This window comes from Sinocyclocheilus anshuiensis, unplaced genomic scaffold (genome assembly GCF_001515605.1).
Source record: "Sinocyclocheilus anshuiensis isolate Anshui unplaced genomic scaffold, SAMN03320099.WGS_v1.1 scaffold566, whole genome shotgun sequence".
NCBI classification, from domain to species: domain Eukaryota; kingdom Metazoa; phylum Chordata; class Actinopteri; order Cypriniformes; family Cyprinidae; genus Sinocyclocheilus; species Sinocyclocheilus anshuiensis.
The window spans coordinates 373061-386215 of NW_015542410.1; the positions used below are offsets into that span (position 1 = coordinate 373061).

A 13155-nucleotide genomic window follows, 5' to 3' on the forward strand; every position below is an offset into this window, starting at 1 on the left:
ATATTATCAACACTAACATTAACATATATTATGAGTGTTGAAAACAGTTGCGTTGTTTAATTTTTGTGAAAACAGTAATGCTTTTTTCAGTTCAGAAGAACAGCATTTATTTGAAATGTTTTTTGTAACATTATAAATGTCCTTACTTTCACTTTTAATTAATTCAATGCATCCTTGCACAATAAAAGTATCAATTTCTTTAAAAAAGACCCATACTATACTGACCCAAAACTTTTGAACAGTAGTGTATACCAAAACCTGAATTTACAGCTGACGCAAGCTGCCCACAAACACTGGCCTAAAGGACAACTGACAGCAAATCAGTCCAGATAGCCCCTTTACTATCTCAGGACAACAAATCATGCTCTTAGCCTCTTATTATCTTGGCACCTCGGGCCATGACAGGATATTTTTAGAAGCAGGTTCCCAACAGTGGCGGAAATGGCTCCCTGACTGATACCCGTGAGCAGATGCCTTCACAGACGCTTACCGACGGGGGTGAAGGGTCTTTGGGTGAGAATGGACGGTGTCCACTGTGGCACGGGCTGCCTGCAGAGTTTAGTTTCAATTCACCCCAGACAAACTAATCAGACTCACCTGGAAAAGTATAAGGTGGCAGGGTTAGAACTAGATCTTTAGATCCTGATTGTCTTTAGCCAGGATATGAATTTTCAAACCAAACTGACCTTGAAGGAACATAAGAATGAAACAATACCATCTTATATATTTTCTAAAAATAATAGGTAAACTGCAAATGGCAAGTTCTTCAAAAGGAAATCATCACTTCTAGCACTTGTTACATATTCATGAAATAAGACAGAACATCTAACTTTGGTGAGTGTGCATAAACTCATTCTCATTAAAAGTCTATATACCTTCCGACTGGCCAGCCTCAACTGGTTCTTCGTTATTCAAAGATTAAAGGAAGCTGGAGTGCCAATTAAAGTCATTCTTCCTCAGTGTAAGCCTGAGGTAAAGACAGCGTACCAGGACTGTTTGAAATGCCAGCTGCACACTTCAACACAAATGAGACTCCAAGGACTCCTCTGTCAAAGTACCTGAGCTAGAGGCTGGGAGGTGCTGAGGATACAGCTTTCGCATTAAACGCGACACATGCAGGCCAATTTATTCTGTGGTGTCCCTTTTGTCCCATAAATGTCCCATCATAATGAAACTGCAAGGGTCAGCAGTTTAAGCTGAGCATTAAAGGGACCAGATATTGAAAATAGGCATTTTACTTGCTCTTTTGAAATAAACGAGTTCAGTGCACCATTTGGACACTAAACTGCCTTTCAAGACCTTGAATACTAAAGGCTGTGATATACTTGTTATATACTTGAGGCTAAGTTCTTTTTCGTTCTTTGCTTAGGGGTAAAAAGAAGTTTAAAATACAATGCCGCATTATTAGTGAACATATTAGCGCATTTTACTTTCACGTTCGAATTAGCGGCAGTTCGGCGTCAATTGCTTGAATGCAACAACAAAATACAACGTCAAACTCACTTTAGCCTTCACCGTCAACACCGTCTATCGCGGCAAGCCTAGAAAACAGCAGTTAAGAAAGCATCTGATAATGGCGATGTGGATATGCTTGAATGAGCTCTGCCATTCACACTGCAGTCAAGTCATGTGGTGTTTATTAACACTTTATACAATGGATTGCTTTAAAGCAAACAGCTTTACATGGCTAAATATGAAAAAACAGCGTATGTGTCACTTTTAATTAGAACTACAACTTAAATTTCTACTATTAAGCAGCTCTGCAGTGCATTCATGTTTTCACTCATGTCTGACCTTAACGGATTGAACAGATGAAATAAACCAGAGAAGATTTCCATGTCAAAGAAGGCGGAGCCTCAGACCACACCTACCCATTACATACAGTTATTGCTATACAGACCAATGGTAGTTTGAAGGTGTTTACCAGCTAGAGAGAACATTCCAGAAATTTCGCATTGGCCATTTCAAACTCCCAAAACAAACTCCAAACAAATTTCATTTTGGCCTGTTTTTGTTTGAAATGGCGTGACACCAGTTTGTTCATCGTTTTTTCTTGTATTGAGGTATATCAGCTTTAGCTGCAAAAACAGGCCAATCCAAAACTGTCACGGTTATGATGTCAGACAGTCTTAATGGTACATTAGCAAAAACAACCTGTTTAAATCTAAGGATCAGAGAAGAGTGGAAAATAGTCATGTAACATTAAATCATAAAGTTCATTACAATACATGGCCTTTGAGGGAAAAAAAGTAAAATACTCCAAAAATGTCCAATGTGTCAATTAACATGGCTTTTACATGAGTCGTAAAAGGAATAATTCACCCAAAAATAGTCGCCAATCCAAATCCATACACTGAATTAAAAAATAAGACAAATCTTTTCACAACAATACTATTACATGACTTTAGAAGACTTGGAATATGGTGCACAGGTCATATGGACTGAATTATTGGTGTTTTTGGAACTTTTTGAATGGAAAGACCAAATCGAGTGAGAGTGAAAGATTTCCTGCAGATTTCGCGTCATTGACCAACAATACGTTTCTTATGCCTTGTCCAAATACCCACACTTTCGGTCTTGGCCACTTGAGAGCGCGTGCGCGCGACAGGAAGTAAGTGCGCAAGACTGTCCCAGGTCTTAAAAATGGCAAGGCACAGTGCCCTTAACGCACACTATCTCGAATACCCCTCCAGAGTGCTATTCGAGGCTTAGTGTATCCCATCATGCACGGTCACGGAAACCTTTCCAATGTAAGTTAAATATTAATATAATAATTAGATATTACATATAATTTGGTAGAAAAACAGTGTTTTTACGTTTTATTGGTGCAAAGATTAAAGTTGCAACTGCATTTTATCACTTAATTAGAAGCACCACAAATTAAAATGATGTCATAGGGACTTCTGAACAGACGTTGATTTTAAAATGCAAAGTATTTAAAATTAAAATAAAGCTATGTAAACACTTGCATTTTTACATCACTATAAGTGTGTCCCATCAGGTAATGAAAAGTTGTACACACACTTGTGGTCTTCATCATCACTTGAACACTTGGGCCAAATACAGGAAATATGTCAAGTGGCCAAGTGCAAAGATCGCAAGTGTGGGTATTTGGACAAGGCATTAGTTTGAAAGTGACTACTCTGTAAGCTGTTCTTCATACATTGTTAGAATCAACCGACATTTGTTCCAGCCTTGTGTCCACTTTCTTATCCGTGAAAATTCAAATGAAATGTCATTAATATGACCAGGCTTTCAACAATTAAAAAAATTCTAGATTAAAAAATAGATGCATGTTGTCTTGGAATTACATGACCATTTTATACTTAACTATTACCGGTACTCATAGAAAAATAACTGGTCTCACTAAAATAAGAGAATTGATGGCTTTCATTTTACCAATATACATTACGTCAGGGTGACAAATGTGATTATCTAAAGGAAAGATATGGTCATCTTAATAAAGACTCTTACTCTTTAAAAAGGCGGAGTAAGAAATATTTTTCTAAAAAAAGATTTGTTTGCATATGCACTCAGGTGTAATGTGGTGTTTTGGGGGTTGTTTCATGTTCATGTTTTCCATGTCTTTTATTTTGTAATTGTTTCATGGTCCCTGTTTGTGTCATGCTTCCCTTGCCCTCATGTATTCATGCCATTGGTTCCCCTGTTCATTGTGTCATGTTCTGATTGGTTGTCTTAGTCATGTGTCTTGTTTCCCATTGGTTTGTTCTTGTCATGTGACCCTCTTGTTTCCTATAAGTAGCTTCATGTTCCCATAGTCTTCGTCGTGTATTGAAGTTGTAACTCTGCTGTTGGTGAGTCTAGTCTGTTCATGCCAAGTCAAGTCTGTTCATGTCAAGTCAAGTCTCGGATTATGTTTGGATGTTTGGATCACTGTAAATAAAGCTGCACTTGGGTTCTCACTTCAACTCGCCTTCAGTGGATGATTCGTTACATCAGGATTGCAGCATTTGTTCTCTTGCAGTGAGATTCGCCAGAGACGAAAGCAGAGAGGGCTTGAAAAGTGTTTAGGTCAGCTGTGAGAAACACCAACTCAGCAGTCTACCGTCTCCTCCCATCACCTGTCACATTACAGGAAAGAGGAGCAGGACTCCCGAGTCATTACATGGATTTATAAACTGCTGTCAATCAAAGTGTCGGTCACTCCCTCCACTGTGGGGTTGAACGAGTTACTCACATCAACTCGTACTTGAGTGGCTCTACAACTTTTTAATTGCTTTAGGAGTGGAGATTGATTATTTTTGAAAAGCAATAGAAATTAATCATGAAATAGTGATGGGACTATTTTTTCAATATAATTTCATTTTATTTTTAAGACTATGTTGGTTTAATTTCAACACAATTCGTTTGAATTAATTGTGCAAACTTCACAAAGGGACAAATGCATTTAACAAAGCTATTTTTTAGTTAAAACACACTTCAAACAACACCAGTGAGAATGTGACGTGTTAAATTAAAATGTTACCAAACATTTGAAATGGTATTCATCAAATCTTTCCATCCTTTACACATTTGCACAACTGTTTTATACATCATTTGGCATGTTGTAAAGTGGGACGGTACACCAGCCAGCCTGGAATCAGTATAAATCACATTTAGTGAATCAAACAATGAGAAATGAGTCCAGTGGCAAGTTTAGATTTGTGATAGAAAAAGCTTCATATATTGAGTCAAATTATCCTTGCACATTGCAGCCTGACTTTGCTTCCACAATAAATCTGTGATATATGCCATGTAATCTGCCTGAGCTGCAAAATAACATTCAAAATGCATCGTTTACACAGCTCGACTACACATGCAGCTACATCAACAAAAATTAATGAAGAAAATCAAAAAAGCACTCCAATATGACAAGACAAGCGCTTTCATTTGTGGTATTCTGATTTAGACTGCTCGATTTAAGTAACTTTGGAGACTTGAAACTTGATTTGACAGCTGGCACAATGCCTGGTAAAAGTAGGCCACATTTACCTCTATCACAAGACAACTCAACCACAAGCAGTTGTGTCCATGCTTTGCTTTTTTTTTTCTTTTTTTTTATATTATTTATTTTTATATTAGTTTATTTAATAATGCAATAATAATAAAAAATGTACACATTAAAACTATACAATTAATACTTATTATAAAGTTGAAAAATACAAGTGTCATTCAAAATTTCTTATTAATTAATCTGCATTGTTTACATTTCAGTAATGTGTATATACTGCAAGTTTAAAACACCCTCTGCAGGCTCATCTCAGTAGTGTCTGAAAATGCAGGTAAAACTTGTGGAATTATGACTTTACAGGAACTGGTCAAGTTTGTAAGCTTTCACAATATTGTCCAAAAAGAAAACAAATAAATTCCATATTTTTAAAGACAGTTACTATAGATTGATTATGGGGAAGTAACACTTGCAATTTCCATCAACTCTATTTTAGTGTTTTTCTACAGGAGTTCTGCCTCCATTGCACTTCACTTGAGAAGATTAGTTTTTGTGAGTGTGTATGTGTGCATGTTTGTGAGGGAGCCACATAAAGGTAACTTAAGAGTGGTACGGTTCAATCTCCAATGCATGCACACAGCTATAAAAGGCTTTAAGAGCCAAGATTGCTGCACTGTGCTTTTTCTTTAACCCCTGATGGTTCTGAAAACAGACAGAAAGCATCCAGGACAACAAATATACTGATTGCATCATGTTCACAGAACAACCGGATCTATTAGATGCAAGCACAAATTTGTGAAGCCTCTGAGAAAAGTCCCATATCTAAGTTACACTGATAAAACATTTAGTGAGTGAGTGATGTGACATGTGGCCAAGTATGGTTACCCATACTAGGAATTAGTGCTCTGCATTTAACCCATCCTAAGTGCACACACACAGCAGTGAACACACACACACCGTGAACACACACCCGGAGCAGTGGGCAGCCCTTTATGCTGCGGCGCCCGGGGAGCAGTTGGGGGTTCGGTGCCTTGCTCAAGGGCTCCTCAGTCATGGTATTGAAGGTGGGAGAGAGCGCTGTACATTCACTCCCCCCACCTACAATCCCTGCCGGACCGGAGACTCGAACTCGCAACCTTTGGGTTATGAGTCCGACTCTCTAACCATTAGGCCACGACTTCCCCACGATTTATAAAAAGCATTTATATAAACTCAGATGTGATACTGTTTAAGACGGCGAAAAGTCACCATGATTAACAGCCTAATTAGTCTGACTTACGGCATCTAGTAAACTAAACCGGCAGATATCTGATCAAAGGGCTTTGATTAAAAGATTTTCTCAACTGACAGTTAATTGGGAGAGACGCCCGACTGCTGGGGAACTAATAGCAGAACTGCATCATCAGTCCCACGAGACTGAACTGAAGCCTCAGGCTGGCGTCGACCCTGCCCTGCAGGTAAAAATGACAAACATTAGCAGTAACGGAAGCAATGCTGGGATGTCACAAAATACCTCCAGTATCTGTCCTTTGGGAAAAATCTGAATGCTGAAGCCATTATTGCATGCTCACAAGGTTAACCGAGCTTACTCGGTGGCTGTCTGGGTATGAAACTACACAAAATGCACGCTTACATGCTCACCTGAGGGTTCGAGTGCATTTATTCACCTAAAACGCTCCTAAAACGGGCTTTAGGAAGTTTGATGCATCATGGCTATTTGTAGTCGTGCTCAAGACATCAGAAGCTGTTTGAAAAGAGCAAGACTAGTGGAAACTCATAGTTCAATATTGCAGATGTTCTTGCTATTTCAGTGCATTATTTATCGTGAGCAACTTTGCAAAAATGTTGTTCTGCTAGTAACTTTTAAACTGTATTCAGAGCTTCACATGAGCTAGGGAACCAAAAAACAAGGGGGTTTTAATTTACAGCCCAACTAGATTGTCCACCATGTTGGAATTTAAAACTGTATTGTTTTCTTTAGACCAATCACCACAAAAGACTAGATTTTTCGTTTCTGAGAACGTCATTATCACACCCAAATGAAACTGATAGTGAAAAAGCAAAACTGGAAGTGAGGCTGCAAATTGCCAAATGTTAAAACAAAACTCCTTTTGTTTTTTTTTGTCTTTTTGTTTAGTTTTTTGACTACAGATCCTTTCTCCTCCAATTACAGTCTCAAAGGTATCTGTTTTCCTCTTACTGCAGAGCCAGACAGCCAGTTCCTGTGCCAACATTGGATTAAGCATAACTAATAAGTCTCACTGGACTATTCCTTTCCATTGTCCATTGTAAGACTGTTAATGTTACGGTGTTCGATTTGGACTAGATGGGGATCCTTCTCTAAGATCTTTTCTAATGCACCATAACACATTCAGTAAGTAATTCTACATCCTAAAATCAGTAAGTACTTATAATTAGATCAAAAGCAAACTACAAATACATTGTACGTTTAATATTAAAAATAATAATAACAATTATTAAAATTATGAAAAATACAACAGAATAATAACCTAATATATGCTGTTTTGCTCAGGAAGCCACAGGAAACATAAATCTGTTCCTAAAGAATGGATTGAAGCATGATAAAACTAGGCAGAAAGGTTAGTGCAGAAGACCTCACGCACCTATGGTATACCCCCGCTTGAGCTCTCCACGTCGAGCACTACGAGCCTTTTGGATGTTAGTGGTATTGATCTCCTTTTCTTCACTTATGGCTGATCTGGCCACATTCTGTATGAGGGGCGACGCCAGCAGGTCTTTGACGAGAGAACCAGCATAACCCTCATCAGGGATGTCCACTGACTGGGACTTCTTCTTCAACCTAGAATAAAAAAAGGGGGGAATGCATTAACTTTAAAAGACAATTTCTGCAGTAAATCATTTTATTCTAATTTTGTAATTAAAAAATATTATAAATAAATCACATTTTTATTTATTTATTTGTTTATTTATTTATTTATTTATTCATGCATGCATCCTATTCAACAGTCTGGGGTTCTTAATTTTTTTAAGAAATTAATACTTTTTTCCGCTAGGATGCATTGCACTGAATGAATGAATGAATAAATAAATAAATAAATAAATGTAATTAATTAATAGAAAAATCAATTAAAATAAATCAGTAAATCAATAAAAATAAATAAATAGGAAACTGTATTGCCAGTTCCACAAATATTAAGCAGCACAACATTTGTCAAAATTCATATTAAGAAATGTTTCCTTTTTAAAATATAGCCTATTAAAATAGAAAACAATTGTTTTAATAATAATAATAATTATTATTATTATTATATTATTTTTAATTCAACATCTATTTTTTTAGTTATGTTTTAATGTCTCTATACAAACACAGCATCTAAAACAAACACAGCATCAAGCATTTTTGCTGAAACACCACACAAAATCAATACATATTGTATTCTGCTTAATTTGCAGAGTGCTTAAATGTACAGCACGGAGAAAGCATTTTTTTAGTGACTTTGTCCCTGACAGTTCTTTTGGAGATGCTGCAGTAAAGGAGGAAGCCGAAGACCAATGGCTACAGACAGCACTAATGATGGAGACAGACAGGCAGCCCTGTCCAGATGAACTGACCTAGATTCAGAGAGAACAGTCTGAAGACTCACACTCACTCATTCACCCGAGCAATGAGCTCAACGCATACAACTGCAGGACAATAAAAAGCATAATACTAAAGACGATTTTATAGGTCCTTTTAGGAATTAACCAACCTTGAGGTCTCCAACTCATGTTCGAGCTCAAAACTAATTCTGAGAACTTTGATATCAATATTGAGTAGCGTCATGGTAATGTCAATAAACACTGGCAAACTAAAGCAGGTTGCTAAAGGATATTGCTGTTGACATTGGTAAAGGGGACTTCATTCTCTCGGCTAAATCAGGTTTCATTCTCACGACTAGATCACCTGCTTTTATTGTCCTATAGGGAGACATTAAGATGCCATAAATCTGGGCTGAACTTATCAGCTAATGGACTCGCTCTCATTTACAACAGGCAATTGTCACGGTAAATGTGAAACTGCTCACCAGAAGCATTCTGTCAACAGCATTCAAGCTTTATCTAAGAGTTTATCAACAACACCCAGGTAGTTCATCTGCAGATCTGCCTACTGTAAACTGGTTGTGATTCGAGAACTACCGAAACCAACAAAAGAAACTAAACAGCTACCTTACATGAAAAAAGGATACTGAAAAAGTACACTGAAAGGATAGTTTCAGGGTTCCTATACAGTACATCTTTTCACCAATGGATTTCCATTACTTGTCCTGTCATTTGAGATTGAAACTAGATTTTTTTCACAATTTTATATCAATTGCATCCACTAAAAACTTGTGAGGTGCAGTCACTATTTTTTAAACTTCCTAACATTTCCCAGCTTATCCATGATCAAAAGAATGCTGTTACTTGTGAGACTAATGTAATTTCTGTTTTTGTTATTATTTTATTTATTTAACTATTTATCTATCACAAAGTAACAAATGTAAACAATCAATGAAAAACTGGTGTAGAATTAAAAAAAAATAATTGCAAAGAAACAGCAAGTAATTAAACAAAAATTCTGAAGTAGAAAAACTGAAATAGGCCTAGTATTTTCTTGTAAAACATACTCCAATAATCTTTGTTAAAGGGGTCATATGATGCTATTTTAAAGATCATTATTTTGTGTATTTGGTGTAACAGAATATGTTGACATGCTTTAATGTTCAAAAAACACATTATTTTTCAAATACTGTACATTATAAGTATAAGTTTAGCACAGATATATTTTCATTCGCCGAACACTGACCGAGCGCTTCAAAGTTTCTCTCTCCATCAAGCGATCTGTGCTATTTTTCAGTTCAACTCAATGGATGTGCAACGCACCTGTATTTGACATACCGTGAACTCTAGTGTAACGGCGCACGACTCGCCGTCGCTTTGGTGAGTGCAGAGAGAGCGAGAGAGTCTTACATACATGCAGAATTGACGCACTACATGTAAACGATGTTCTTTGTTGTATTTTCCTGTAAAAATAACGGCATTCCTTTGGAGTTCTTCAGCTTTTAAGAACTGCCGGGTTTTCCAGTAGTGGGCGGAGCTAATGCGCAAACGACAATCCCATTGGCTGGCGCTCACCTATTATCGTCCCAGTTTTGATTTCAGCAAATCAGTTCGAGCGAACGCACACAACCTGATTAATATTCATGAATCAAGCAGCTTATTAATCCTTAGTGCGTTTTATATTGTTCTTATTAGTAGAATTCGTATCATTATTATCTTATTATTTTTGTTAGTTTTTTCCCAATTTTTTTTTTACAGAAACACTGAATGACCAAAAAAGCACCACCACCAGCCCAGTTAAAATGACTACTATGCATTCAAACATGGTTTAAGTTTTAATTCTAATTACTAAAGTTATATCATTAAATAATACTTGATTATCATATTATAATGCTTGACTGACTGATGTTAAGAGTGTACTTTCAGATATTTAAAAAACTGTGCCATTTTACAAACATTATTTATATCTATCAGTCTGGCGAGTAAACTAAAAAATGTACTAGCCAATGGCGAGTACATTTTTTGAATGGCCTTCAAAACATCAAAAACACTACAGTCAAAAGAAAATCCACTGCAATACCTGCATACAAGCTTTCCATTTACCCTATGCATGAACCCACTGAAAGAATCTCCATTTAAATATGATTTATTGCCACAAATCACACAAAACCCTTGAACATTGTTACACATTAATGACACTAGGTTAAACAGAAAATTTCTAAATAATCATAAAACACATATTAAGGTCATTGAATAAAACAGTGTAGGTTGTAACTGATATCCAGTTTGAATGTTGGGTTCACTGGACAACTCATTTTCAAGTATTTGAAAATGCTTCAACAACAAAACAAGTCAAAGATCTTGCTTTAAAAAAATAACACAAGTGGCAAAAAGATTAATGCATTAAAACATGTCAAACTACCAGTTTTCATTCATAATATGTCTGCATCAGCATGGAACATGTTTAACGAAGGGAAAGCGAGCATTAATAGAGATTATGATAGATTTTAAGCTGCTCAAACTCCTGCTGACAAAAACTCCTTAAATATTACATAACAGCAGCAGGTGTTAGATCAATACCCTATGGGCGCCGATCTTATTAGACAGTAAAATATTAACTAACCTAAATCTGTGTATTACTATTCTGATTTATATATCACCTAAATGTATTGTTATATCTTCAGCCAAATGCAAGTAGAACTTAAGAGCCTATTAAGGCATATCAATATTTTTCCCACTCATAATTTGTCAGACTCACAAAGTAAGGTCTCTACATAGCAACATCCTCTCGCAATCACCAATGCAATACAATGTCAACAAAACACAACAGATGCAAAGCAGATGTAGGTCTTTGTAATTAAATTGTTAAATCCAGCAGTGAGCTTGTAATTGCACAGGCCTGATGATAATATGAGGAATATTAAATATTCACATTCTGTGCCTTCGTCGTACAGAGATTCTGACATCTAAGTTTGGAACTGGGTCACTGTTGAATATGTTGTACAAAAACAAACACTAACAAAAAGAAAAAAGACTACTGGTGAGATGTCTGTTTTCACAAGCCAGGACGGAAATGCAGAGTTGAATCTAAAATAGCAGAAGAAATAAATATTTCTGCAACAAATAAGATAACTTCACTGGAGCACTGCCATAAATAGAGAGATTGCAACCGAATGCAGCAAATTCATTTGCATGACTTGGCTTTCTGACTTGGCTTTACATGACTTTTTTCATGTGCAATGGGCAATTTTAGATACATATTTATCATGATTTGGCCTTAGCCTTCAACTTAAGGCCCGTTCACACCAAGGACGATAACTATAAAGATAATGATAAAGATAGAGTTCTAAAAATTGTTCTCAATATTAAAGAATAGCAGAGTCCACACCACAACTATAACGATAAAGGCACAGAGAAACGATATCGTTGGAATCATTTTCAGAACGAGTTTTTCCAGCTGATGAACGAATAACGATACAACATTGACAGCCAATCAGAATCCATCCTGCTATAACGAGCTCGAAAATTTAAAGCGGCAGACGAGCGTGTGCTTAGAATAAACAGATGATATCGTTCGCTGGTGTGGACGCTAATATCGTTATCTTTATAGCTATCGTTCTTGGTGTGAACGGGGCTTTAGCCTTTTTAATGAGGCTGTAGTACTGCTATAGTAAAGCAGTATTTGTTAAAGACATCCTGGACTCGTGACAAAAACGTACCTGGGGAAACTTTTTCGCGAGTCGTGAAATACGTACCAATAAGTACATATCACTGTAGTTTCCAACAGAAATGAACACTAAAGGTGGTAAAAAAGAGAGCACTTTTAATCATTTTCGTATGCAGTTATGATTACAGCTCCATATGTTTCGTTTTCCGGTGTTTTGACAAATAATGCTACCTATCAGATTATGCTACCAACACTGTATTTTTAATACAGTAAGGGTAGGTTTAGGGTTGGGGTAGGTGTACATGACAGGGTAGCACAAATGCACACAACACCAGCACGGAGTTGGACTTAAAATCGGAGTCCTTGGGTACGAATCCCGTGAAAAACATGACTCACGATGAAAGAGCTGAAAGATGACCACATTCGCTTTTGTTCATATACTAACGGGTAGGTTTAGGTGTAGTGCAGATGATACGTTATTTTAAAATGTCAAATAAATTACATTTTCTACCTATTAGATTGTTTTATTAACATGACACCTACCCCAAACCTAAACCTACCCCTTAAAATAATGCAAAAACAGTAATTATTGTACAGTACACCATCTAGTCTTTCCCATAAAACGTACCATATTTACGTTCAAAAAAAAAAAAACTCTTTTTAGCGCCACTCAGAGGACATTTCTGTTGCAAACTGCAGTGATATGTACTTATTGTTATGTATTTCGCGTCTCGCTAAAAAGTTCCCCCAGGTACGTTTTTGTCATGAGACCAGGTATGTTAAAGGGGTCATATGATGCGATTTCAATTTTTCCTTTCTCTTTGGAGTGTTACAAGCTCTTGGTGCATAAAGAAGATCTGTAAAGTTGCAAAGACTAAAGTCTCAAATCCAAAGAGATATTCTTTAAGCGGAGTCCAGCCCGGGGTCGTCACATGTGGTTGCCGCAAGCCCGCCGGACGCTCCTTTGTCGAATCCGCCG

The 13155-nt window shown here is 36.8% G+C and overlaps 1 protein-coding gene across 1 annotated transcript in view; it reads right to left on the reverse strand.

The window, feature by feature from the left end:
* Window positions 1–13155, reverse strand: part of LOC107693303 (oxidation resistance protein 1-like) — a 52206-nt gene that overhangs the window by 29108 nt on the left and 9943 nt on the right. The window contains 1 exon segment of the mRNA XM_016492624.1: window positions 7573–7769. Within this exon segment, the coding sequence (XP_016348110.1) occupies window positions 7573–7769 (197 nt within the window).